Source organism: Rhipicephalus microplus, chromosome 4 (assembly GCF_043290135.1).
Source record: "Rhipicephalus microplus isolate Deutch F79 chromosome 4, USDA_Rmic, whole genome shotgun sequence".
NCBI classification, from domain to species: domain Eukaryota; kingdom Metazoa; phylum Arthropoda; class Arachnida; order Ixodida; family Ixodidae; genus Rhipicephalus; species Rhipicephalus microplus.
Window position 1 is genome coordinate 97,503,132 of NC_134703.1, and position 22,136 is coordinate 97,525,267.

The following is a 22,136-nucleotide window of genomic DNA, read 5'->3' on the forward strand; positions in this document are numbered from 1 at the left end:
AACAGGTCGCATTTACGCCTATGTCAGACCAATACTGAAATATGCCTGTCCTGTGTGGGATCCGTTTCATAAACTACACATTCATGCGCATTCAGTCAATAGCAGCAACATACCGAACAACATACCAATATGACGGAACTGAAAGCTCTCAATGTATGAAAAGAGAACTTAATTGGCAATACTTACAAGATCGAAGACCTAATCTAAGATTGAAACTATTTTATTCAATCTATAACAAGAAAACAGGCAATAATCCTTTAGAATATTTAAAACCAGCGCATTATCACTCCTCTCGTCATGACCACAAATTTAAAGTACAGCCATACAACCCCAGAACGGATATTTTTAAGCATTCTTTTTTTCCGCAAGCCATTGTCGAATGGAATATGTTACCAGCTGATTCAGTTGGCCGCAAGACTGCGGATTAATTCGATGAGGCACTGCGCCCCCCCCCCCCCCCGCAATAATGCTTAAGATGGCACTGCGGGTAATCTTCTAAATAAATAAATAAATAAATAAATAAAATAAACTCTTACCAACTGCTCAAAATCAGTGTACTGAAGTGATTGTACTTACCGGGAGCATGCAACAGCTCCAATCCCCTGCGTGTGCCCTTTTCCCGTGAAGAGACACTCGATGAAGCCGTCGTCCTGCTGCTTCCACAGCTTCACCGTGTTGTCCTACACATTTACAAAAGCCATGTTTCAATGGAGGGAAAAAATTTAGAAACACTCTTGCATGTAGACGCACTGTGAAAACCTGGAATCGAAGAATTCCAGGTTGTCTCAGTCTGGAATACTCCCCGCTGCGGCTTGCTTCACGGTCATACCACGCTTATAGCATGTAAAATTGTAGAATTTTTTTTGTAAGGCAAGAAACTTTAGCACGAAAGCAGTTACTCTCACTTTGGAGACTGTGGCCAGCAAAGTGGGATCTGATGTGAAGGTGTCCAAAGCCACCACAGTGTCTGTATGGCCTTTCAAGAGCTGGCAGTTGAACGTCTCCCTCTCAAATATCCGCACGTGGGGGCTGTTCGTTGCTACTGCCAGGAAACCTTCCTCTCGACCCAGAAATCGAATGTCGAGAATCTCGTCGTTGTGTCCGACAAACTGTTGAAAACCAAAAAATAAGTATGTTGCCATCAGCTTTGCAGTAACAGATTCTGCAGCACACTTCTGCGAATGAAATACAAGTAGTATTGAGAATTGATTAGGCTAATAAGAAGCTTGGCAAAGTGCAAATGTGCTGCACAGGAAACAACTCCACCCAGTATTATCACATGCAAGCTGTCAATGCATGGGAGATAGGTTATGCAAAAAAAAGAAAAGCAATGTACCCTCCAGGACAAACAAATATTGAGCTGAATACTTTGAAAAGATGAATTCTGAAGACTAAACCAGTGCCTTTCTTTACTGCAAAATAAGGCTAACCTATTCACCAAACTGCAGCCTTCATGTCAGAAATTACACGTCAATCAACCACGCGACTGTCTGTTGCGCAACCTGAACATATTATACGATTGAATGCATGATTTTGCTAAACCCACGATTCATTGTAGCTGCATATTGTGTGAGAGCCACTCACCTGCCTCTCAACGTCGAAATTGATCAGGGACCGCAATGTGATGTTGTGATCGTAGGTAACGACAGCTAGAGCATTGCGCTCTGGACACAGCAGCGATCGAGTGATAGCCCCCTCATCAGATGGCCCCTTGTCCTGCTCCTGAGCACAGACACCAGTGTCCAAGTTCCACGTTCGTAGTAAACCTGAGCAAAAGCAAGATATGCACGAAGTTGACCGACAATGTGAAGTATTTTTTAGATGTCTAACCCGTTAAAATATTGTGTTCTTCAGGCTGTTTGGAAATGTATTATACTGTCAAACCAACTAATTGTATCTCTGATATAAGGATTTATCAGTTATAACGAACATATCTCGGTGCACTTAGGCTTTTTATATGCCATGCATTGAAACTGTGTCCACATATAGCGATAATTTTTTCAAAGCCCCAAATTACTTTTCAACAAACACTTCTGATATACGTAGTTGTGCTAAACATATGAAGCATACGAAGCAGAAAAAAAATGTCAAAGGAACGCCAAAGAGAAACAGTGACTTGGTTTAGATTTATAAAGTGCGCTCTTAGAACTCGATTGCCATAAGTTTCACTGTCATATTACGTTCATTATTAGCAGAGGAAATTCAGGTTGAAATTTCGTTTTTAAATCTCGCACCAAAATCTCAACACGTGACATAACAAATCTCAGACTTTATTTTTCGTATTTTGGCTATGTTTGCTCGATGAAATTTCCCGAAACTTCTTAAGCTAGGTCTATGGAACCCACAGATGACAATGTACTTCAATTTTATCCATAAGAAGCGACACCGGACCCGGTAGACGCCTTCAAAATTTATGACGTTGCGGTGTTTGATGTGAAAATCTCGAGGTGGCGTCTCTACCATTATTTTCTTTGCGCATGTTTCATAGCTTACCAAGCGTCGTGTCGAAATAAGAGTGGTGCTTTTGAAATTAAAAAATTGTCCTTTTTTTGATACACGAAAAATCGCTTTCCTCTTTAGTGTCTTATTAAAACAGGCATTCTAAAGCATGAGAGCGGCATGCACTTGCGAGCTTCCAGCTTGCCCCATGGCACTCGCGACGAAGACATCATAGATCGCAGCCAGCACCACACGTATTCAGCACACTGCGAGTGAGGTAGCTCACTTTCCAGGCATTTTTTCACCAGGAAAATATCAGTGAAGAAAAAAAAGAAACGAATAGAAGGCAGCATGAAGACTTGCAGTCGGATTTCGCGTGGCAACCATTTTTGTTGGTATTCTTTGGGTCTATGACAACCTACAATGAACCAAGCACTGCTTTAAAATGCATGGAGCCATAAATGCGGGAAGTGATAACTTTTGGTTACATAAAATTTCACTGCAACCCTCAACTCACTGATGCCACAATGTGCCGCTAGAAGTCCTTTTGGTAACGACAGACTGGTTGAACAATGACAACGACTTTGTGCGATCGCGGCAATGTTTTCACGAATGAGCATGAAAAAAGAGTGAAGGAGGTGTGACGGCTGGTGATGAACGAGTAATCCCCAGCAACTTTATAGCGATCATCTACAGCTGATGCTCAGCTGCGTGTGTGGTGTAAACCGTGCGGATCAACCGCGGTACAAGTAGTACACGAAATGGGCGCCGCCGACCTTCTGAGGCGGTTCGCTGTGAGCACATGAGGTTGCCGAGGACACTTCGATTTCACTGGCGAGCTATGAGAATTGTGCACTCGCAAAGCTAGAGCAGGCGAATATCCGAGCTTCCTCAGTAGAAAATAAATTTGGCGTTCTCTTTAAGGAAATTCATTTCCTTCATTTTACGAAGTTCTCGACTTCAGAAAATAATTCATGAGTCTTGGTGGCGTCGCTAAACCAAGGTTCGACTGTGTACCGCTTGAGGACGACAGCAGAGGCAAATAGAGACCGTCACTGACGACAGTAGCTCTTCCCTCTTGCCATGTTAACAAGGCAGCTCAATATTTTTTAAACTCGTGTGTAAAACACTCTCTACATAGTGCATTAAAGCAGCCAATATACAACAAAAATTTGCGATGAGCTTGAAGTGCGGGAGCTGCCCTATGTAACGATACCTTTTTCTCCAGCTGTGATGAACTTGACTGGGGAAGAGTCAGGTACAATGATCAAAGACTCGACCGACTGAAAATAAGAGAGTAGAAAACATTAGTTAGAAGTTTCGGATAGGTACTTTTTTCATTCACCGAGACAATACGTAATCCTTACCTCGTAAACTGGTATAGTTTTCAGCAAAGACAACTTGATGATGTCCCAGAGAATAACAACTTTGTCTCTGCTCGAGCTGCATGTACATGTCATGCATACTGGTTAAAATGTGTAACTACGCACAATAATCATTACAACTTGTTGCATTGTGTAACTGTATGAGCCTTAAAAAAAGGAATGAACAAAAAATACCCAGGACAATGTAACTGCAGACTGTAATACATTAAGTAAAAAACACAACCACGTTATTCTAGTGAAGATTAACTAACACAATATGATGACATGTTACCATTAAATGTTACTGATTCTGCACAAACAAAGCAGCAATCAATGCATGTGCAATGATGAACAAAAAAATAACAAAAGGAGGTTCAATATTTCTGTTTAAATAAAACCTCCGAGCCATCAGCAAGGCAGTGATATTAGCAGATGCAACTAAGAAATGGACATATTGTTTGAAGATGCAGAGTACCGCATTTATTCGAACATAGGTCGACCTTTTTTTTCGAAAATGTTGTTCATAACCAGCTATCAACCTATATTCGTGACTAAATAATCTCGACCTATATTCACAATCAAACCAACCAAAAGCGCTGAGCTTATGGCATTCAACTGCCGCGCTCGCTGTTCTTCAAGCGGTTTCTGCTGCATACGCATGTTATATACCTTAGAATCTGAAATAGAGACACTCCTCCACCTTTCCAACTACCTGAGAAAAAAGTTATTTATGCAATAGCCGTGTACCTCCCCTGCGAAATGCAGCCGCTCCGCGGTGTTTGCAATGAAACCCACAATTTCCCTAAGTATTGATCGTGAAGTCCCCAGCCCGCTCGCCGTCGCCGCCTCGCGCTTTGTTTATTGTACGATCTGCGTGACGGGGTGACGGCAGTGAGGATTCGCATTTGTTTTAGGCGCTGCGCCGTGCTCCATACCAGACTGCAGAAATTAGGTGATTTATTTTTCTAACCACCACCACCATTTGGTATGCGCGATTGCGATGATGTCACGTCGGCAAAGCTACACAGGTGACTTCAAGTGCCAAGTGATACTTTTTACAGAGGACTCGAGGAATTGTGCCAGCAGCGCAAGTTTTGTGTAAGTGAGGAAGAGGGGTTGGCGAAAGCAGCGGGACCATCTGTTTGCGTGCAAATGTCAGAGTCGTGCCTTTCACGGCCCAGCAATCTGCAGCGGTGGCAGCCAAGACGACGATGTTTGGGAAGTCACGGATGCTTGCGAAGAATACGATGACATGATCTTGCACATCTGACAAAATGACCACCCCGGCAGCGATTAGGGCGCTGAGTGATGTAAATAAAGGTGTGCTACGTTTCAATTTCTCCGCTTCTAAACTAAAAAAAAAAAAATTGTTGGTGGACCTATATTCAAACATTTTTTTTTTTTCTCTCGTAGAGAACTATAAGTAGTAGTCGTCCTATATTCGTGCCCGACCTATTTTCGAGTAAATACGGTAGTATAATATATGAAATATTTTTAAGCATGACACCTCACTGCGACAACACGAAAAGTGCCGACTTTCATTCACTTTGTAACCAATGCAATGCTGTAGGTAAAGAAGGCGGCATATGTAGCGTCGAAGGTCGACACTAGGCGACTTTAATTATGTTCAACTTTCATCAAGAGATGGCGCCATCTCTGACATATATAAATACGACTATCATTGGAATAAAGCAGTTCTTGTGTGGCATGGGTCCTCAGTCCCTACCTCGCTGCCAGATTGTAGTGTTGGTAACACAGAGCGACGGAGGACAATGAAAACACCCAACCCATGCCACGCAAGAAGTGCTTTATTCCGGTGACAGTCGTATTTATATATGCCAGAGGTGGCGCCATTTCTTGGCGACAGTAGAACATAACTAAAGTCACCTAGTGTCGTACTTGGACACTACAGCATAATGTAGCATTAAGGGGAGACGCTCCTCGTAAAAGTTTTTTTTTATTTCTAGTAATAGAGACTTGAAAAGTTTGTTATTAGTATAGTTTTTCATGCAGATTTCAAATATGCAGTCATTTTTTGTGTAGCTGCTATAATTATTGAGTTATGCCATAAACAATAGCAAAAAGTTACATTTTTTGCTGGCACACTTTTATGTACTAAACTTTCAGTAAAAGCACTGTGTCTGATCTTATTTGACTCTTGGTAGATTGAAAAGTGCAAATATCTATATAGATATGTCACAGAAATATTGGAACCAACAAAAAAAAATTGTATTGAATGACTTATTTTCAATCTCCCTTGAAACAATAAGCTAATATTTTCACAACTAATGCTGGTAGGCATTGCAATTTAGAGTAGATATTTGCATTCTGCATGTGTTGAAGAATATGTGTGCCAAGTTTCGTTACTATACAATGAATATAAGTTTCTAAAAGGCTGCCCGGAAAACGTGAAACTGTCAGAAAAAATGAAAATGAGAAAAACAAGTTTGAAAGTTCGCAAAGTTGGCATTTATTAGGAAATCATTCTTTTTGCATCCCATTGGGACAATGAAAAGTACCTTGCCTTGAATGCACTGCAAGTGTCTAGAAGTCCCCTGCACCATAGCTTGGTCCTTCACGGCTCTTGCGGTCAGTGTCCTCAACACGAGCTCTCTTCACTGTGTTGCGACGGTGTGCCCTCGCTTCTGCAGTTTGCTTCAGGTTCATCTTCCTGATGCGCATGACGTCACAGTGGTCACCATGTGTGGCCAGATCTTGTGAGGGGAGAATTCCAATGCCTTCGAGCACTTCTTCAAAGCCCCTGTGGCCTTTGTTGTACCAGAGTACAGCAAGAGCGGTGGCTGTCTCCACAGTTGTTCTGGAGGCGAACTTTGTTTTTGGACATAGCAGCCATATCTTGCTGTTCAGCGATTCGGCTGCATTCTGTGTCTTGCCATGAAGGCACAGAATAAGGAGTTTCTCCTCTGTAAGGCACTTGTAGATAGGCATAATTGCCAATCCTTGAGCCTTCGTCAACAGTGGGGTGTGGCGTGGTGCAGGCTCCCCCAGTGCTTCCGCACGCTTGTGCTTGCACCACGAATTTGGTCCCGCGGGGCAAAAGTTGTGGCTACTGGCACCATCACTGGAGCAGCAATGAAAATACGATGCCCATATGGCAGTGTACATATTTCGGACACTGTCCTTGTTGCTCGTGATGGCGATCTTGTAATATGTTTGTAGTTTTATTATTGTCGCATCTTTCAGTTTTTCGCCTCGTGGCAGTGCCGTTGCCAATTTCTGTAGGGCAGTTCCCAAGCGCTTTGCAACGTGGTTCGTGCACTCTTCTTTGTCAATGGGGGTGTCACAGTATACATTTGCCTCGCAGACTGCAGTGTAGGCCTTGCTGTCACCATCACTTAGGAAGCTGGTGAATCGCAGTGGAGTTTCATAAGACAAGGTCCTCTGCCATATATTGACAGCTGACGCAGGTTCCATTGCATGGGATGAGCAGTCAGTGTTTTTTTGGCAAACTGGAAGATGAAAAGCTCGCCATATCTCTTCATCCTCCCCAAGGTCCCTGTGTATACTGCAAGCATGGCAGTAGTTCGAAAGAACTTCAAAATCGAGGCAGAGCCCCGTGTCCAGGGACACGACTGTGCCCACTCCATTGTGGCTTTTATGACCTCTTTTCTGCCAGGTGCCATCAAACATGACTGGCACATCTCTGCCGCCGAATGCGTCCTTCGTGATGTTTCGTGCCTGGTGCAAGTTTTTGCTCACTGCCGTCATCGCCGCACCATGGAGCTTCTTGCAAATGCCGTTGAATGTCTTGTGATGCATCGGGCTCGGAAGACCGAGAATCGCACAAAATCGTGAAAGTTGGTCGTGGCCTGCGCCTATAGCGCGTGCTGCCAGAACTGCCTTCACGTTTACAGCAAAGCTGTCACGCGAGCTGCCGCTGTCAAAACGAGCGCTCGTTCGTTGGTCCCCGGCCGAAGCAGTACGTCTCGACGTGTGCGTGAACGAAAGTGCAGATTCAGGGCAATCAGAATTTTGACAGCACAGTTCAAGGAATGCCGAAAGTCCTTTGCGCTTTCCAGCTGCCTCTCGCACGCCGAGCTTCCGTTCGCGGCAGGTTGGGCATTGCGCACCCGCCACAAGTGCCGTCAGCGCATCGATTTCGCAAAGCAGCATGTTCGCAGTAGCATCATCTACCGGTCTACGTTCACTCTCGAAGAATCCAATCTTCCTTTGGGATGCACTGACGAATTCCACGGCAGCGGCTATTTCACAACCACTGTCGCAGGGTTCGGTGACGGTGTTAGGCCCATCCGAAGTCGGAGCGTCGGGGCGTTGGTCGGGGGCGACATCGTCGTTCGCTGTCGCTTTGCGAAGCGTCCGACGCCGTTTCCCTCGATACTTGTGGCGAGTTCTGAACTTTCGATTATCTGAACTGCACTTCTTCGGGCTTGCCATGACGCAAAAATGCAGAGAAACGCAGAAAAACTCGATCGCGACGTCCGAGGCTTCGCTCTTTTGCCGGAGAGATAGAAGGGGGAGGAGCGTGGAGCGCACCGCCGTCCAATGGCGGCCTCGCGCTGTGTGCCGCGATATTCAAAACGCGTGACGTACGCGTTGTTTTTCTCGTTTTTTGTTTATTCTGCGTGAAGGCACGAGACTGGCTACTAGTGGATTATGAAGGATACGGCCTTCGCAGCATGCGTGCACGATTGCAAATGGCGGCCAACGCGTCGTTTTCGCGACAAGACGACGCGAACTTCGCCGTTTTTCGCGACTTTCGCGCATTTCTCGCGTCACCGCTGCCCACTTGGAAGCATTTTTTGATAATTTCTCGTGCGAATTTCAGCTTGATATTTTCAGAAGTAATAGATTATAGTCCAAGGATGCCAATACAGCCGGAAAAAAAAAGCGAAAATTTTCCGGAAAACCGCGACTTTTCGACCCGCGTCTCCCCTTAATGGCATAGTTTCAAACAAGAACAGGTTTATAGCGATACTTTAGACTGCTCTCACCTGAGAAGTCTGCCTCCACCTTCTAGAAACTGCAGGTCGGTGACAACCGAGAAGTGTCCTTCGAGGGAGCCTATGAGAGTGCTTTTCGACAAGTCCCAGACATGAACGTGGTAATCGTCAGCCGCTCCAAACAGCCGGCCCACTTGGGGGTCAGGGTGAAATCTGACCACACTGGGCAATCACACAACATGAAATCGATACTTCTTCGTCATCAAAAAACTTGCAAGCTATTTTTTTCGATTATAACACACATCAAGTTTTCTTTGCCAGATGCGAAAAAAAGGAAGAATGCTATAGAGTGCAAAATGCACCCCGTATCTGCACCCCGAGAAACTGCATGTGCAACATATTTGAAAGTTCGTTCTCTATTCCTTCAAGGCAAAGGAGAACTCTGGCAACTTTTCATAGTGCTCCGACAGCCTTCATCGTAGCCCTTCCAGTGCTGTCAACAATTCAAAACGTGGAAACTTTGGTGGTGCATCGTGGCACTGTATTTATTGCAGTGCTATAGAATATACTTAGGAATACTCTACAATCTTTTTCTATAATATTACTTCAAAGTATTAGAAAAACATTTTATTGATTTCGCACTGACACATCAATATTCAAGTTCACTTTGCTACCAGAATTTTGCCATTCACACAGCTCTAGTTTAAACGTTAGCAAAGTTATCTCGTCAATTGCGCACTAACCAACATAAAAGATACAGTAAGCGCGCATTCAATATCATACATTGGCATTGTGTGCTTTCCAGTACGCAGAGCTTATAAATGTTTGTACAGTTTATTAGTCATCATTAAATATCTTTAGGCTTAAATCAAGACAGCGAGAAGGAGCATCACAATACTAAATATACTATGTCAGAAATAGACTTCTCGAAATGGTTGACGTGGAAGGCAAACCTACACACACAAAAATTCATTTCACTGACATATTATTCCGTTAGAACTCTGAGAATCTATAACATTAGTAACGTCTGGGGCTTAATGTCCTGAAAAACACAATATGATTGTGAGAGATACTGCAGTTGAGGGCTCCAGAAATGTTGACCATCTGGTGTCCTTTAATGTGCACTGGCATCGCACAGTACATGGGCCTCTAGCATTCTACCTGCACTGAAATGCAGCCGGCGGGGTTGAAACCACAGCCATCGAGTCAGCAGCCAAGCACCATTATCGCTGCAATATCGCAGTAGACCCTGAGAATCAATAAATCTGTCCTTATAGCAAATGCAGAGATTTTATGAAATCTGCAAAAGTGGTGATGAACTACCCCAGCCTTGGTGAAAAAACACATCCTAAGGAAAGCAGTCCATGCTACGAACAGCTCAACCAAAACGTCCAGGCATGTCCAGCAAGGAGATTCGAGAAGCGCGGCACAAAGTTGCCATCCTCTCGGGCACCCTATCTTTATACAGAGCCCAGTGCTCCTATTGGCCAGTAGCTAATGTAAATCAAGGGCAATGCTGGGATCAAATGCGTTTCTTGCCATGGCGTGCCGTTAAATGCTGGCACCGCACTTCACTGCCTGCTAACATGACATGGCGGACTCACTAACATGCAAGAATCATATTCGTTCAGCTAACCGGGAGTGCTCGTGCTGTGTGGCTCTTCTCAGTCTGTTGTGTGTTCCCGCACTCCCAGTTAGCCGAACAAACACAATTAACTACCCCACCTATCTATCCTGATGCAAGAATCACAATGGGAGAGAGGGATCGCATTTTTATCCCATGCACACAAAATCATGACAAAGCCTGACATAACTTCTCTCCATTTTGCCATCTCCACTGGCACAGTTTCTAGCCTGCTCATTCGGACAAAAGAGAGGGAGCACTTAAAGCAAGCGACAAATCCCTGTAGCCCCTCTTATGACTGGCACTGCAATTCTTCTGGCGGGCGAATTGGTACGTAATTTCGTCACCGGCACTAGAATTCTTCTGACAGGCGCATTCCCGTCAGTCAGCTTCGTCGAGCGGATACCAAAGGAAAGCATGCTCCTGAGACCGACTAAATGCCTCACAGCAAAGCAAGGACAAAGATGTCGTCAGACAGGTTCTGGATGAAGAAAACCAGCGACACAAGAATGCCACTGAAGACTGGTTCCAAACAATCAATGAGATATTCGTAAACCACCCAACCCTTCTCTTTGTAGTATTTGCAGATTGCGGTCTGGTTGGAGTGGCGGCTAAAACGGGAATCCAGCCAAGCAGCAGCACTTATATACTCGAGTGAAAACATGCAAGTTTTGCACGTGTTAGGGAGAGCTGGTCTCCCTGAGGTTGACAACCTCTACCACATTTCCCTTTTCAGGCTCTTCCCCGTCGCCAGGAGAGTTTTTGAGATCAAGCTGCCCCAAGTTTCTCGACCTTGTGCATTAACTTGGTGCAGTGTGTTCGTGACCCTATTGGACATTGTCTTCGGCTATGCCCTCTTCAGGTGTATAGTGTGGCGCCTTTACCCTCCCTCGTAGGCAGAGCACCGAGACCACATGACACCGTATTGGCTGAAGACGCTGAAAATGGTAGCGCCAAAGGTTGGCAGCGCAGGGCTATAAAAGCCGAGGACATTTTGAACAATTTCATCCCTTCTTCTTCACTTCTCGACTACTACTCACTTTTTTTTACTAGTACAATGTAAATAAATATCTGTCGCTTCGTACATGCGCTTCTCCTCTCTGCAAAGTTGGACGATGGGTTGACCACGGAGCCAGCTACCAATGACGAGACCCGGCAGATCCGGGTGCCAAACGACTAGTAGGAGCGCAAAGATGCTGCAAAAATACCGCCGGGCCCAATGAGGAGCAGTGGAATGCAGCCAACCAGGGAAACGAAAAGACTACTACAAGCAGTGGGTGCTCCTAGCACTCAAGATGCAACAATGGATGGCAGACAGAGTGGTCCTGCTAACCCGGAGTCGCAACACTCCGCTCGTTCTAGATGGAAGCAAAACATTTTGTGGCAATCGGTTTGTAAGATAATGCACTCCAACAATGATGTTATTTGACAATTACCATAAACAGTGGTTCAGCATCCTTTTAATCGTGCATCTTAACCAACCACAATACATTGTTGAGTCAATCATGCCTGTTAAATTGGGCGATCACCATGCTTGTTAGACACCAACCTGAAAACACCCTGTGCTCCTCGTAAGTGGTGTGTGCAGTACTGCCGAATGATGTCCCAGACTTTGACTGTTGAGTCGCATCCACCGCTTGCGAGCAGTGTGCTCGTCGAGTCGAATACCATGCATGATACTGGGCCTTGGTGAAAGGACTGCCGAAGAAAGTAAAACAAAGGGCGAGACATATCATTGGTTCAGCTATTCATGTTCTAGTTTAAAAAAGAAAAATCAAGTAATTCTTATGCACGTGACACAAGCTCTGTAGCTGAAAATCCCTCGACATGTGCAAGGTAGTGTGTGGCAGTTTACAGTAAGTGTGCGTAGATAATACCATCTGTATTTCACTGAGCGTTAGTGCAATGAAACACCAGTTGCAACTCAGGACTTGTAGTGTTGACTCCTCTGACCCTCGGGAGAGTTTTTCACCCCGTACCCTTTACTGTAAATGCATACCTCCTCACTCATCCTTCGAATTTGTGTTCAGCGTAAATACGTGCGCATACAAATTACAATACTGCGTTTTTTTTTGTTGGCTACAGCTATTCATAAAAACTTGCCTTCCAAGTCCTCGTCAGGACATCTGTTTCCAGGTCCCACTGGCGAAGCAGTCCACTCCTTCCACTCACTGCCAGCGTGGTTTCATCCTGGCTTACGGTAAAGGTTGTCACATCCTCGTCGTTCCCCTTTTTAAGATAAATAAAAAAGTTATTTGTGAGCTCAGAAATCACAGGCGGTGCAACTACAAGTTCTGTAATAAGGAAAAAAAAAAATACAGGAATGCTCAAGCAATAAAATAGGAAAAAACTTGAAGTCGAATATTGAAGCAATGAAAAATCTTTTAAACATGGAGAGTAATTGGTGGCAGGGGGTACAAAAAACCCAAGAAAGGGAGAATAGACAGACACCCACTTGTGGCATGGAGCCACAAGGAAATTCGTACGGGCTTCGTGCCACGAAGTGTTCGTCTATTCTCCCTTTGTTAACTTATCCACCACCTTGCGGGTCTCCGCAGAACTCATTTGCGAAACGTACTCAAGCATGCACTAAGCTATACAATTCAAGACTTGAAGATGACAAGTCCTCTTGTCGAAACTATGGCTCCATCAACACTCTGCGTTCCAAGGATGTTTTATCGAGCAACAAAAGGCCGCACGTGTGCACTATGCCTAGGTGCTAGCTACAAAGATAAGGAATCGGAATGCACACGGGTTCTTAGGCGAATTGTTGAATCATAAGCATTAGAGCAGAACATAGCACAAAACGGAATGAGGAGCACACATCCATGACTATCAACTGTTGTTTTTTTTTTTTATTGGAAATGCAGAGAATACAAGGCAGGTAACTCGATAGCGTTTGTGCCATTTTTCGATTAAACATCAGTTAATAGTTATGGTTGTGTATTGTATGTTCTTTGTTCTATGCGCTCTTGTGCTACAAACGAAACACATTTTTGGAAATCGTCTACTATCTTACCAAGTCAAAGGACTTCGACACCTTGCCATCTTCGACGTTAAGCACCTTGACACTGGAACCGTGTTGGCAGTAGAGGTAGCCACCCTTTCCGGGCCACTACGTGAAATAAATGTTTGGATAATGAAAGCAAGTCTTGGATAGAGAGCGTCAACTGTACCAATATGAAGAAGAGCAAACAAATTTTCGCTGCTCGCTCACGTCGATATGGAATAACATTGCCGAAGGAAGGAAAAAGCACCACACTTACCGAGTTTATCCAGTTGGTAGTCTCGCTGGTTAAAACTACATACAAATTGGATTGCGAGAAGTATCGTGTAATACAGAATGAAGCGAACATTGGGTATTGGATGATGTCATGATTAAAATGTCAGGATAGCACGGTATACATACGGGACGACAGCACAAGCGCTTATTTACGCATCACACGTCAGATGAAAAGAATTCCTCCAAAATACGGCGCACGTTTTTCGCACGCGCGAAATAACAACCTAGTCAGTGAACCTTTTGTAATGGTAAATGATATGACATGAGCTCGCCGTTTTCATTCTCCAGCGGCGACATATAAAAACGCGAGTTTCTTCGCAGCTAAGACAACTAAGCAGCACTTACCTCAACGAATCGCCCAGTGTAGAAGGCGTCGTACTTTGCCTGAACCTTGTAGCTAGGAAATATAAGATAAGCAATAAGATTAGTCACAGCGGTCTAGGTATAAACCAAACGTATTGTGACCGCTTCGCTAGAAAGCCCAGCTAACACGGATTGTCAGCTACCATATCTTGTAATAAGCTGCTTCAAACTAAGATGTGGCACCTAAACCAAAAATCTTACCTTTCTTTCAACTCAGCTTTCGACATCGTAGATCCCAGACCACGCTAATCACAGTCTAAAACTCAGTCGCTGATGAGGACCATGCTTCATGTACTTACTCTGGAAGCGGCCATTTTGTCATAACGTGATGGTCATTGCGATACCTCTGCCATGGCCAAATGGACTTAAACAGTGCAAAAACAAATAGAAACACATTTCTACAATATTTTAAATTTTCCACCAATAACTATACTATGAATGCAATGTTTTGAGTAGAATAAAACAAAGTTAGTTGCCTTGTACATTTTAAAACTGTTTAGCCTTCATTTTTCATGTTGAATTGCATGGGGAGCGTTAGGACGAATACACGAACAATAAAAGACACAAGTGCTGTCTTTTCTCGCGCGAGTATTCGTCCTAACGCTGCCCCATTCAATTCATTATGAACCCTAACCAACTAGCCCACCTTTCCGTTATTTAATGCTCTAATTAATTGGAGATGCTGGCAAAAGTATGCACCATTTTTCGCGTTACACAGTACTCCCATTCTTGCGAACAGCCGTAGTTAGTGTTGTTAGCAAGTTGTTATCTGTATTTCACAAACAAAAAAGACAGTGCAAAAATTATTATAAAATAAGAATTTAAAGTTAGGTATTGCCCGGCTGCGACATATGTCGCAATGTCAAATGCCTGAATAATGTCCACGTGTCCAAGATCTCCATCAGCCAGAGTGCAACAGGTGTGTTGGTTAAGCTCTTCTAGTCCAAAGTATTTTCTTGGGTGCCATCGAGTTCCTTACGTCTTCGCTTCAACCTGAGTTTCTAATATGAGCCGCATAACTATGTTTGCTGTTTATATTGTCGGGAAAACCTTACAGCAAAAGGACGGCGTATGGTGTCAAAGTTTGAAACTCCTGGGTCTTTTTAATGAGTTATACTTACAAACAAGGGAGTAGCACTGCCCTCAAGAATAGAATGTTGGAAACTATAAACTATACTGGTGGTCAATCGATGGGCCAAAGGCTAAAAGCCGATCGCCCGCATGATCAGTAACTAAAAAGACAAACTGGAAGAAATAGCGCACCTGGTTCTCACTGGAGTCGTCAAATTTGGCGTCCCAAACACAGCCGAGTGGAGTTTAATGAACTTTATTTGTCCAACGGTTGTTGCTGTGCCTGGGACTAGGCTGCCAGGGACACATCGTTCGAGGAACATCTTCCGAGGTCCTCGGCGACGGCCCTGGCCCACTGGATGCCCACACCTGGTCTTCGAGCACCTCGCTGAGATGGGCGGCTTGCCATCGCTCAGCAAGGCGCCCCATTTCGGAGGGTACCTCAGTTGGCGTCATCTGGCCTTTCTCGTGGCCTATCTTCGTTTCTTGCGCATTGCCAAAGTATATATGTGCCATATCGGTGCGTTCGTGCATGCAACATGGGCAAACAGAGAATTTATGCGAAATATACGCGCATGGTGGCGCGAAATCAATTCACGGCTTTGACCATCGTCAACTAACTGGATCGGTGATTTAGCAGTCTCCAACGAGTTGGTTCAACTCGCAACCGTGCGTTCTGGGCAAAAGCACACCATGAGCATAGAACTCACCATCTTTTTTCTGCCAAGCTAACCCCACCCACCGCTACTCCATCCCCACCAGGGGCGAAAGGGATCAAAGGGGTCAGGGGGACCCTGACCATCATAGTATTTAGTCTATATACACACTCTTTGCAACTGCACCTCGTCGAGATCTACCACTTAAGAAAAAATCACAGCATATCTACGGACTGAATGATGATGAGTGGGGCGAAGCCTCCGTCCGTCCACGCGTTCATCTGTCCGTTCGTGCGTCCATTCATGCGTCCACCCATGCGTCCATCCGTTCGTCCTTGCGTTCGTCCATGCGTTCACCAGTACATCCATCCATGCGTCTGCCTGGAGGTCCGTCCATCCATGCATCTGTCTGTCCATCCATCCGTCCGTTCACACGTCCGTCCATGCATCCTCCCGTCCATCCAGTGAACACTCTAAGTACCGCAATTACGCATCCTTTAATCGCATATTCATCCTATAGAAGTACCACAGTCCAGCGGCCATTTCCAGGACTAAACGAGAGGTGGCTACGCACTACTCTGGTGATATTACTCGGACTCTAGCCAAAACGTAGTAATTATAGGAATTGATAAAAGTTTTCATACGTTCTCGACTCAAGCCAATTTTGATTTATCACTGGATCCACAGCAGACACACACACACACACACACACACACACATATATATATATATATATATATATATATATATGGGATATGGCACAACGGGAGGGTTGTCAACAAGGATAAATATATTTATTTCCCAACAGTTTCGGGAGGGGTCCTCCCTTCATCAGGGGATGAGTTATACTGACATGAGCTTCCAAACTTCGTTGCTGCCGCGTCCCTCTCGCCTTGAAAGATGTTTGCGAGAGTGAGAGGGAACTAGAAAAAGGAAAAAAAAGGGGGGAGAAAAAAGACGGAAAAGAAAAAGAAAGAAAAGAAAGCAAGTAAAAAAGAGGAAGAACCAGTGTCAACACTCAGAACGAAACCAACTGTCTATCCACATCCACATACGGTTCATATCACGTGCTGTTCAGTTCTTGACGTGTGTCGGGCCACCCAAGATTGTCGCCGCGGTGCCGGGAGGGTCCGTGACGGCATGCGTAAAGAAAGGGGTTTCCCCGTAATGGGTCGGTCGGCGGGCGGCGTGCGTAAAGGAAGGGTTTCCCGTTAATGGGTCGGTCGGCTATTTACCTTTAATCTTCGTCAGTTTCCCTTCAATGGTCATCAAGTGGTACGCGAACGTAAACACTTTGTATGTGCATGTGAAAAAACAAAACAAGAAAGTACAGTGTACACGTACGAGTCAGTCAGAAAAAAGCATGGTCTCCAGCTATCAATCTTTGTCACCAATTTTCTCCTGGCTTACTTCTCGGAGGCACTTGAGTTTTCCGGGGTCCTCGTTGATGCCGGCTACTAATGTTCGAAATTTGAAAATAAAATATGCCTCACGCTGTTCGCGCTCGCGTCTGTTTGAGAAACCGGACTGCAAAAGAGTTACGCTGATATTTTCAAAACTGTGGTTTGGCAGGCGCAGATGTCTAGATAAAGGTAGCTTCGGCAGTGATGTGGCGTGGTACCTGTGATTATTAAACCGCAGCCGAAATGGCGTGTCTGTTTGGCCGATATATTCTTGTCCGCAGATGTTGCAATGTAGCATGTATATTACGTTACTGGAGTCACAATTAAGGCTTTCAGTTATGCAGACTTTAAAATCCGAGAAGTTCGCTTTGGATTCACGTGTTGTGACCATCTGTGGGCATACCTTGCATCGAGCTTTTATATATATATATATATACATATATATATAGTGAGATTTGTCCAAATTATGTTGCACATATCCGTTCGCGATGATAGTTTTGTGACCCAAACGTTCAAGTAAATAGCCTCTCACGTATGTTCTGCGTTACTCTAAAACAACGCACGAGTGCTGCCTGCACCATTTATTCATCTAATCTGCACGGGGATAAAAGCCGGTCCTTCGCGTATCAGCGAGGCGGCGGCGTGTCTGAGCAGAACTGCACCAGCTTCTGAACCATTCCCATTGTCCAGATGAAAGGCCTGTAAAGGAAAAGAATGGGTCGATGAAGCCTTGTCTACATTTATTCTTTGAAGTTCACGCACTGTATAATAGGACATTTCCCGAGACGAAAGCCCATGGTGACTCGTCAAGCCCGAAGAGTGACCGTCACCTTCAACACGGGTACGTGATGCAAAGGCTCGTACGATGTCTTCACTATGTGACGTCCCTATGACGACACTTAACGCCATAGTAGCGTGTGATGACGTCACTTATGACACCGTCACGTTGTCAAAAATCTGCCGGTCCATAAAACTAACGTTACTAGATAACGTTGCATAAAAACACGCGAGCATGATGAGAAAACCCTGCCGCTCTGTGATAGAGGCTCCCGAGAACACGCGAGCCTAATATAGCGCAGCACGCTGCCTGGAAATCACAATTCTCCGAGCTAAATATTTATTTCTTCTTCTCTCGACAAATGGCGCGAAAAGCTCAAAAACCATTCGTCACAACGCTTCGATTAGCCATTAGGGAGTTTTAGTGCTGGGTACCCAAGCGGCTTGAGTACCTAGGACGTTGGGGCGGCGGTATTGCGCATGCGCGAAACCCCAAACAGATGCGTCACAACCTCCGTGCGTCGCAAGATCGCTGGGGCGATGCGTCCGCGCGGCCGTAAACAACGCTGCCACCACTGGCCTCCTAGCGGATATAAGCTGCCCCGGCGCATATGCTGGCGCATCATGTTACCTTCACGGCGAGCAAAGCCGAGGCTGGCCAGAGCCACCACGTTAACTTTTAAGTTTTAAGCGCAAATACTATAGTGGCTAGCCACTATACAAATAGCATGACACAAACGCGCGAAATCTCGGACAGCATGGATCGGCCGCCTTGTAAGGTCCACCTTCGCAAGAAGTCACCGTATCCGCACTGCGGATACTCTAGCCGTCGAGTTGAAATAAGCCACAGTGCGAGCACTTATAGCGATTACATGGTTTCAGCCAGATTTCCAAAGCTAGAATAGCCTGGAACATAGAAACTTAAGGCATATATCAGCCCCCGACCAGCTGAATAGGTGGTGCCATCTAGCGCGGCTATAGTGAAACAGACAACCACAAATTTGTTATTGCAGAAACATTGTGCATTGTACATCTGGTGCAAAAACTGCGCAGTGACAATATTACAAATGAGTAACCGTTTTATTCATTTTCATCTCAAAAACATTAAGCGTAAGCTAACATGTTCATGCCTGTGGTTGCATGAAGTGTCACAAGATGTCGACACTGCCGTTACAGTAACCTTGTATTTTTCACTTTTTTGCGTATACCAGATTACTGTACACAATAAAAAAGTGCCCTGATCACTGTGTATGTTTATCATTTTCATTTTAAATCATAAAAAGTCTTGAACTACAAGCTATCCGATTTCAGGTGGAAGTTCGGAACACCACGTATCTCTTTATACTAGAGAAGACACTTTGTGTGTGGAACCACACTGCGTTGAAAGTTCTGCAAATTCGTTATGACGCGACGTACTCACGTAGCCAAGTTGCATTCCTCGTCGCTGTCGGTGGATGGCCTATCGGCTTTTTCTTTTCGGCTGCGAAAACAGAACGAGCAGGCACGTTATAGGCTTGTGGTTTGGTTGGGTATGTTTGGTATGTAATCGTTTAGTGTACATAGCGTGACAATATAGTAGGCATGAACGCCGAATAGCATGTACAATACGTGTATACGTTCTTCTTGTTTCGCACTTGCGCACACACACACACACACACACACACACACACACACACACACACACACACACACACACACACACACACACACACACACACACACACACACACACACACACACACACACACACACACACACACACACACACACACACACACACACACACACACACACACACACACACACACACACACACACACACACACACACACACACACACACACACACACACACACAAACGCACTATCGCCGCTTCTTGGGCCACATTAAAGGCTCAACACAAAGTCGGTAACGTAGGCACCCTAATACCAGAAATAATACGAGTTTTTTCCTTCAAAGGCAAAGTTCTCTTTTAGGTGGAGTTGGGGAAAAGAAACTGGGCCAGTTAGCACTGATAGTTGGAGAACTTTGGAGACTCCACATGATAATATGATATGATGATTAAATTTGATGCTGTCTTTTCATGTAAAAAAATGTTATAGTGCTTATATACTTTGTTTCGTTAGGCCTCCTACTTGCCCATGGCTACGGGTCTGATCAGTGTTGGGAATTTTCACCAACTCTATGGAAAACAACCTCAATAAAATTCTCGAAGAAATAGCGAAGCTGGCGGCCTACTCCTTTGCCGCTCCTCCTCCTCGCATTCCTATTCTATTCTATAGATTTCTATGCACTATTACTGTGTTCTATTCTAGGCATTTCTATGTACTCTTCTAGGCACTTCTATGCTACGCTTCACGCTTCCCTCCCCTTTTCTTTCCCTCACATCTCTTTCCCGTCTCTTTCTACACAAGGTTGTGCTACGCTCCCACGTCACTCTGCACTGCTGTGCTGAGTTTAAGCGGTCACCGGCCATGGCTGGAACTCAAGTTTAAACAGCTCCGCCGTTAAAAAGAAATAGTTTGTTAGGGTTGTGTATGTTGTCACTTTTTTTTTCAGACTATTGTGTTGTCAGAAAACCTTATACCTGTATCGCAATTAAAGTGTGGGTGGCCTAACTAGAGTCGGTATTGAGGGGTAAATGTTCGATTCCAGAGTAATTTGATTTTTTCGATGAGCATCATGGCTCATTTCTATTTCACCATTTCATTTTGGGCCTGTTTGAACACTCGGAAACAGTTTAGACAGCAGTGTACGAACGATTGCACGATTATTTTTAGAGGCCAGGCTCCTTATAGAGGCACTCGTTCGTCTCTCGTAGTCGTAGTAGTAGTCGTAGTGTGAAACCAGTCTTACATTTTGACCTCCAACGTGGTGCCGGTGAGAGATTTCTTCTGTGCATTGTTGAACAATAAGAAATTCACAGCGTGCGCGTTAACTAAAAGCCAAATTCTCCTGTCTCTCAATCCCCTTAGCAGCCATTGGCATGTACATTGAGCACTATCTGACAAGAAAGGGTTGCTACGTTATACTCGCTGGGCATAACCTCCTTGGTTTTAGAAAGGTTTAGCGAGCGTTGGGCCACAGTGCCACGAATACAGTGAACTAGTATATACCATGACCTCGAGGTGGTTAAAGGTGGGAAGTAGACACGAAGCGCAAGCCGTAAGAAAGTGTGCGTGTGCCACCTCTCGTTTAGTCCTTGGAATGTCCGCTGGATGGCGGTGCATATGCGGAATATATGAGGAAAAGATGCGAGATGGTGGTACTTAGAGTGTTGAATAGATGGACGAACGGACACACAGACAGATGCATGGACGGACTCACGGATGGCTGCACCGACGGATGGACGCAGGGGCGGATGCAGGGGCTGATGCATGGACAAACGTAGGGACGGACGCACTGACGGGCGAATGGACGCACGGACGGTCACACAGACGGACGCATGGACGGACGGACGGAAGCAAGAACGAATGGACGGACGGATGCTTCGCTCACTCTCCATCATTCACTCCGTGGATATGCTGCCATTTTTCGAACAATTGCGTATACAAGTACTTTCCTCGACATACCATCCCTCACCTAAATGAGGAACGTCGGCGATGATTTCGTGTGCACATAATTATGCACATTTTTTACGTCGAGAATATTAATATTCAATTATGCTGGTTCACTTTACTTTGAAATCTTGCAGAGAAAGGATTCGACGACTTGCGTACCTCTAGCGGTAGTTTAGTTACGAGGCTATACATCAGCCGATTGAAATGGCGCGTTTATTTAATTATTTCTTTATTTATTCAGTACTTTTATCGCCGTAAAGACACCATTGTGAACTCGATATGCGGCAAGAATGAGCTAGATCAAGCAAGATTTTGAGTAACAATAATAGTAATTGTTGGGTTTTAACATCCCTATTGATTGATATGTGGGGTTTAACGTCCCAAAACCACCTTATGATTATGAGAGACGCCGTAGTGGAGGGCTCCGGAAATTTCGACCACCTGGGGTTCTTTGACGTGCACGCAAATCTGAGCACATTTCCGCCTCCACCCGAAATGCAGCCGCCGCAGCCGGGATTCGAACCCGCAACCTGCGGGTCAGCAGCCGAGTACCTTAGCCACTAGACCACCACGGCGGGGCGGGTTTTGACATCCCCAAACCACCGTATGATTATTATAAATGGTGTAGTGGAGGGCTCCGGAAATTTCGACCCCCTGGTGTTCTTCAACGTGCA

General features: G+C 45.0%; 2 protein-coding genes across 7 annotated transcripts in view; both read right to left on the bottom strand.

Annotated features, from left to right (window-relative positions):
* LOC142814510 (transducin beta-like protein 3) overlaps positions 1–14,340 on the bottom strand; it is a 63,846-nt gene extending 49,506 nt beyond the window's left edge. Inside the window, exons 1-11 of the mRNA XM_075893324.1 lie at positions 14,197–14,340; positions 13,978–14,029; positions 13,369–13,464; positions 12,453–12,578; positions 11,899–12,047; positions 8,777–8,947; positions 3,807–3,882; positions 3,656–3,722; positions 1,585–1,766; positions 906–1,109; positions 577–680 (exon numbers count right to left, since the gene is read on the bottom strand). Coding sequence (XP_075749439.1) covers positions 577–680; positions 906–1,109; positions 1,585–1,766; positions 3,656–3,722; positions 3,807–3,882; positions 8,777–8,947; positions 11,899–12,047; positions 12,453–12,578; positions 13,369–13,464; positions 13,978–14,029; positions 14,197–14,222 — 1,253 coding nt within the window. The 5' untranslated portion in view covers positions 14,223–14,340. The remainder of the gene's footprint in view (positions 1–576; positions 681–905; positions 1,110–1,584; positions 1,767–3,655; positions 3,723–3,806; positions 3,883–8,776; positions 8,948–11,898; positions 12,048–12,452; positions 12,579–13,368; positions 13,465–13,977; positions 14,030–14,196) is intronic.
* Positions 14,341–17,691: 3,351 nt separating this feature from the next.
* Positions 17,692–22,136, bottom strand: part of LOC142813963 (uncharacterized) — a 37,388-nt gene continuing 32,943 nt past the window's right edge. For 3 of the 6 annotated variants that reach the window (XM_075891923.1, XM_075891921.1, XM_075891918.1), the window contains 2 exons: positions 19,323–19,382; positions 17,692–17,824 (listed from right to left, as the gene is read on the bottom strand). In XM_075891923.1, coding sequence (XP_075748038.1) covers positions 17,752–17,824; positions 19,323–19,382 — 133 coding nt within the window. In that variant the 3' untranslated portion in view covers positions 17,692–17,751. Of the gene's footprint in view, positions 17,825–19,318; positions 19,383–22,136 lie in introns of all 6 variants that reach the window. The other 3 variants (XM_075891922.1, XM_075891920.1, XM_075891919.1) reach the window with 1 other exon arrangement.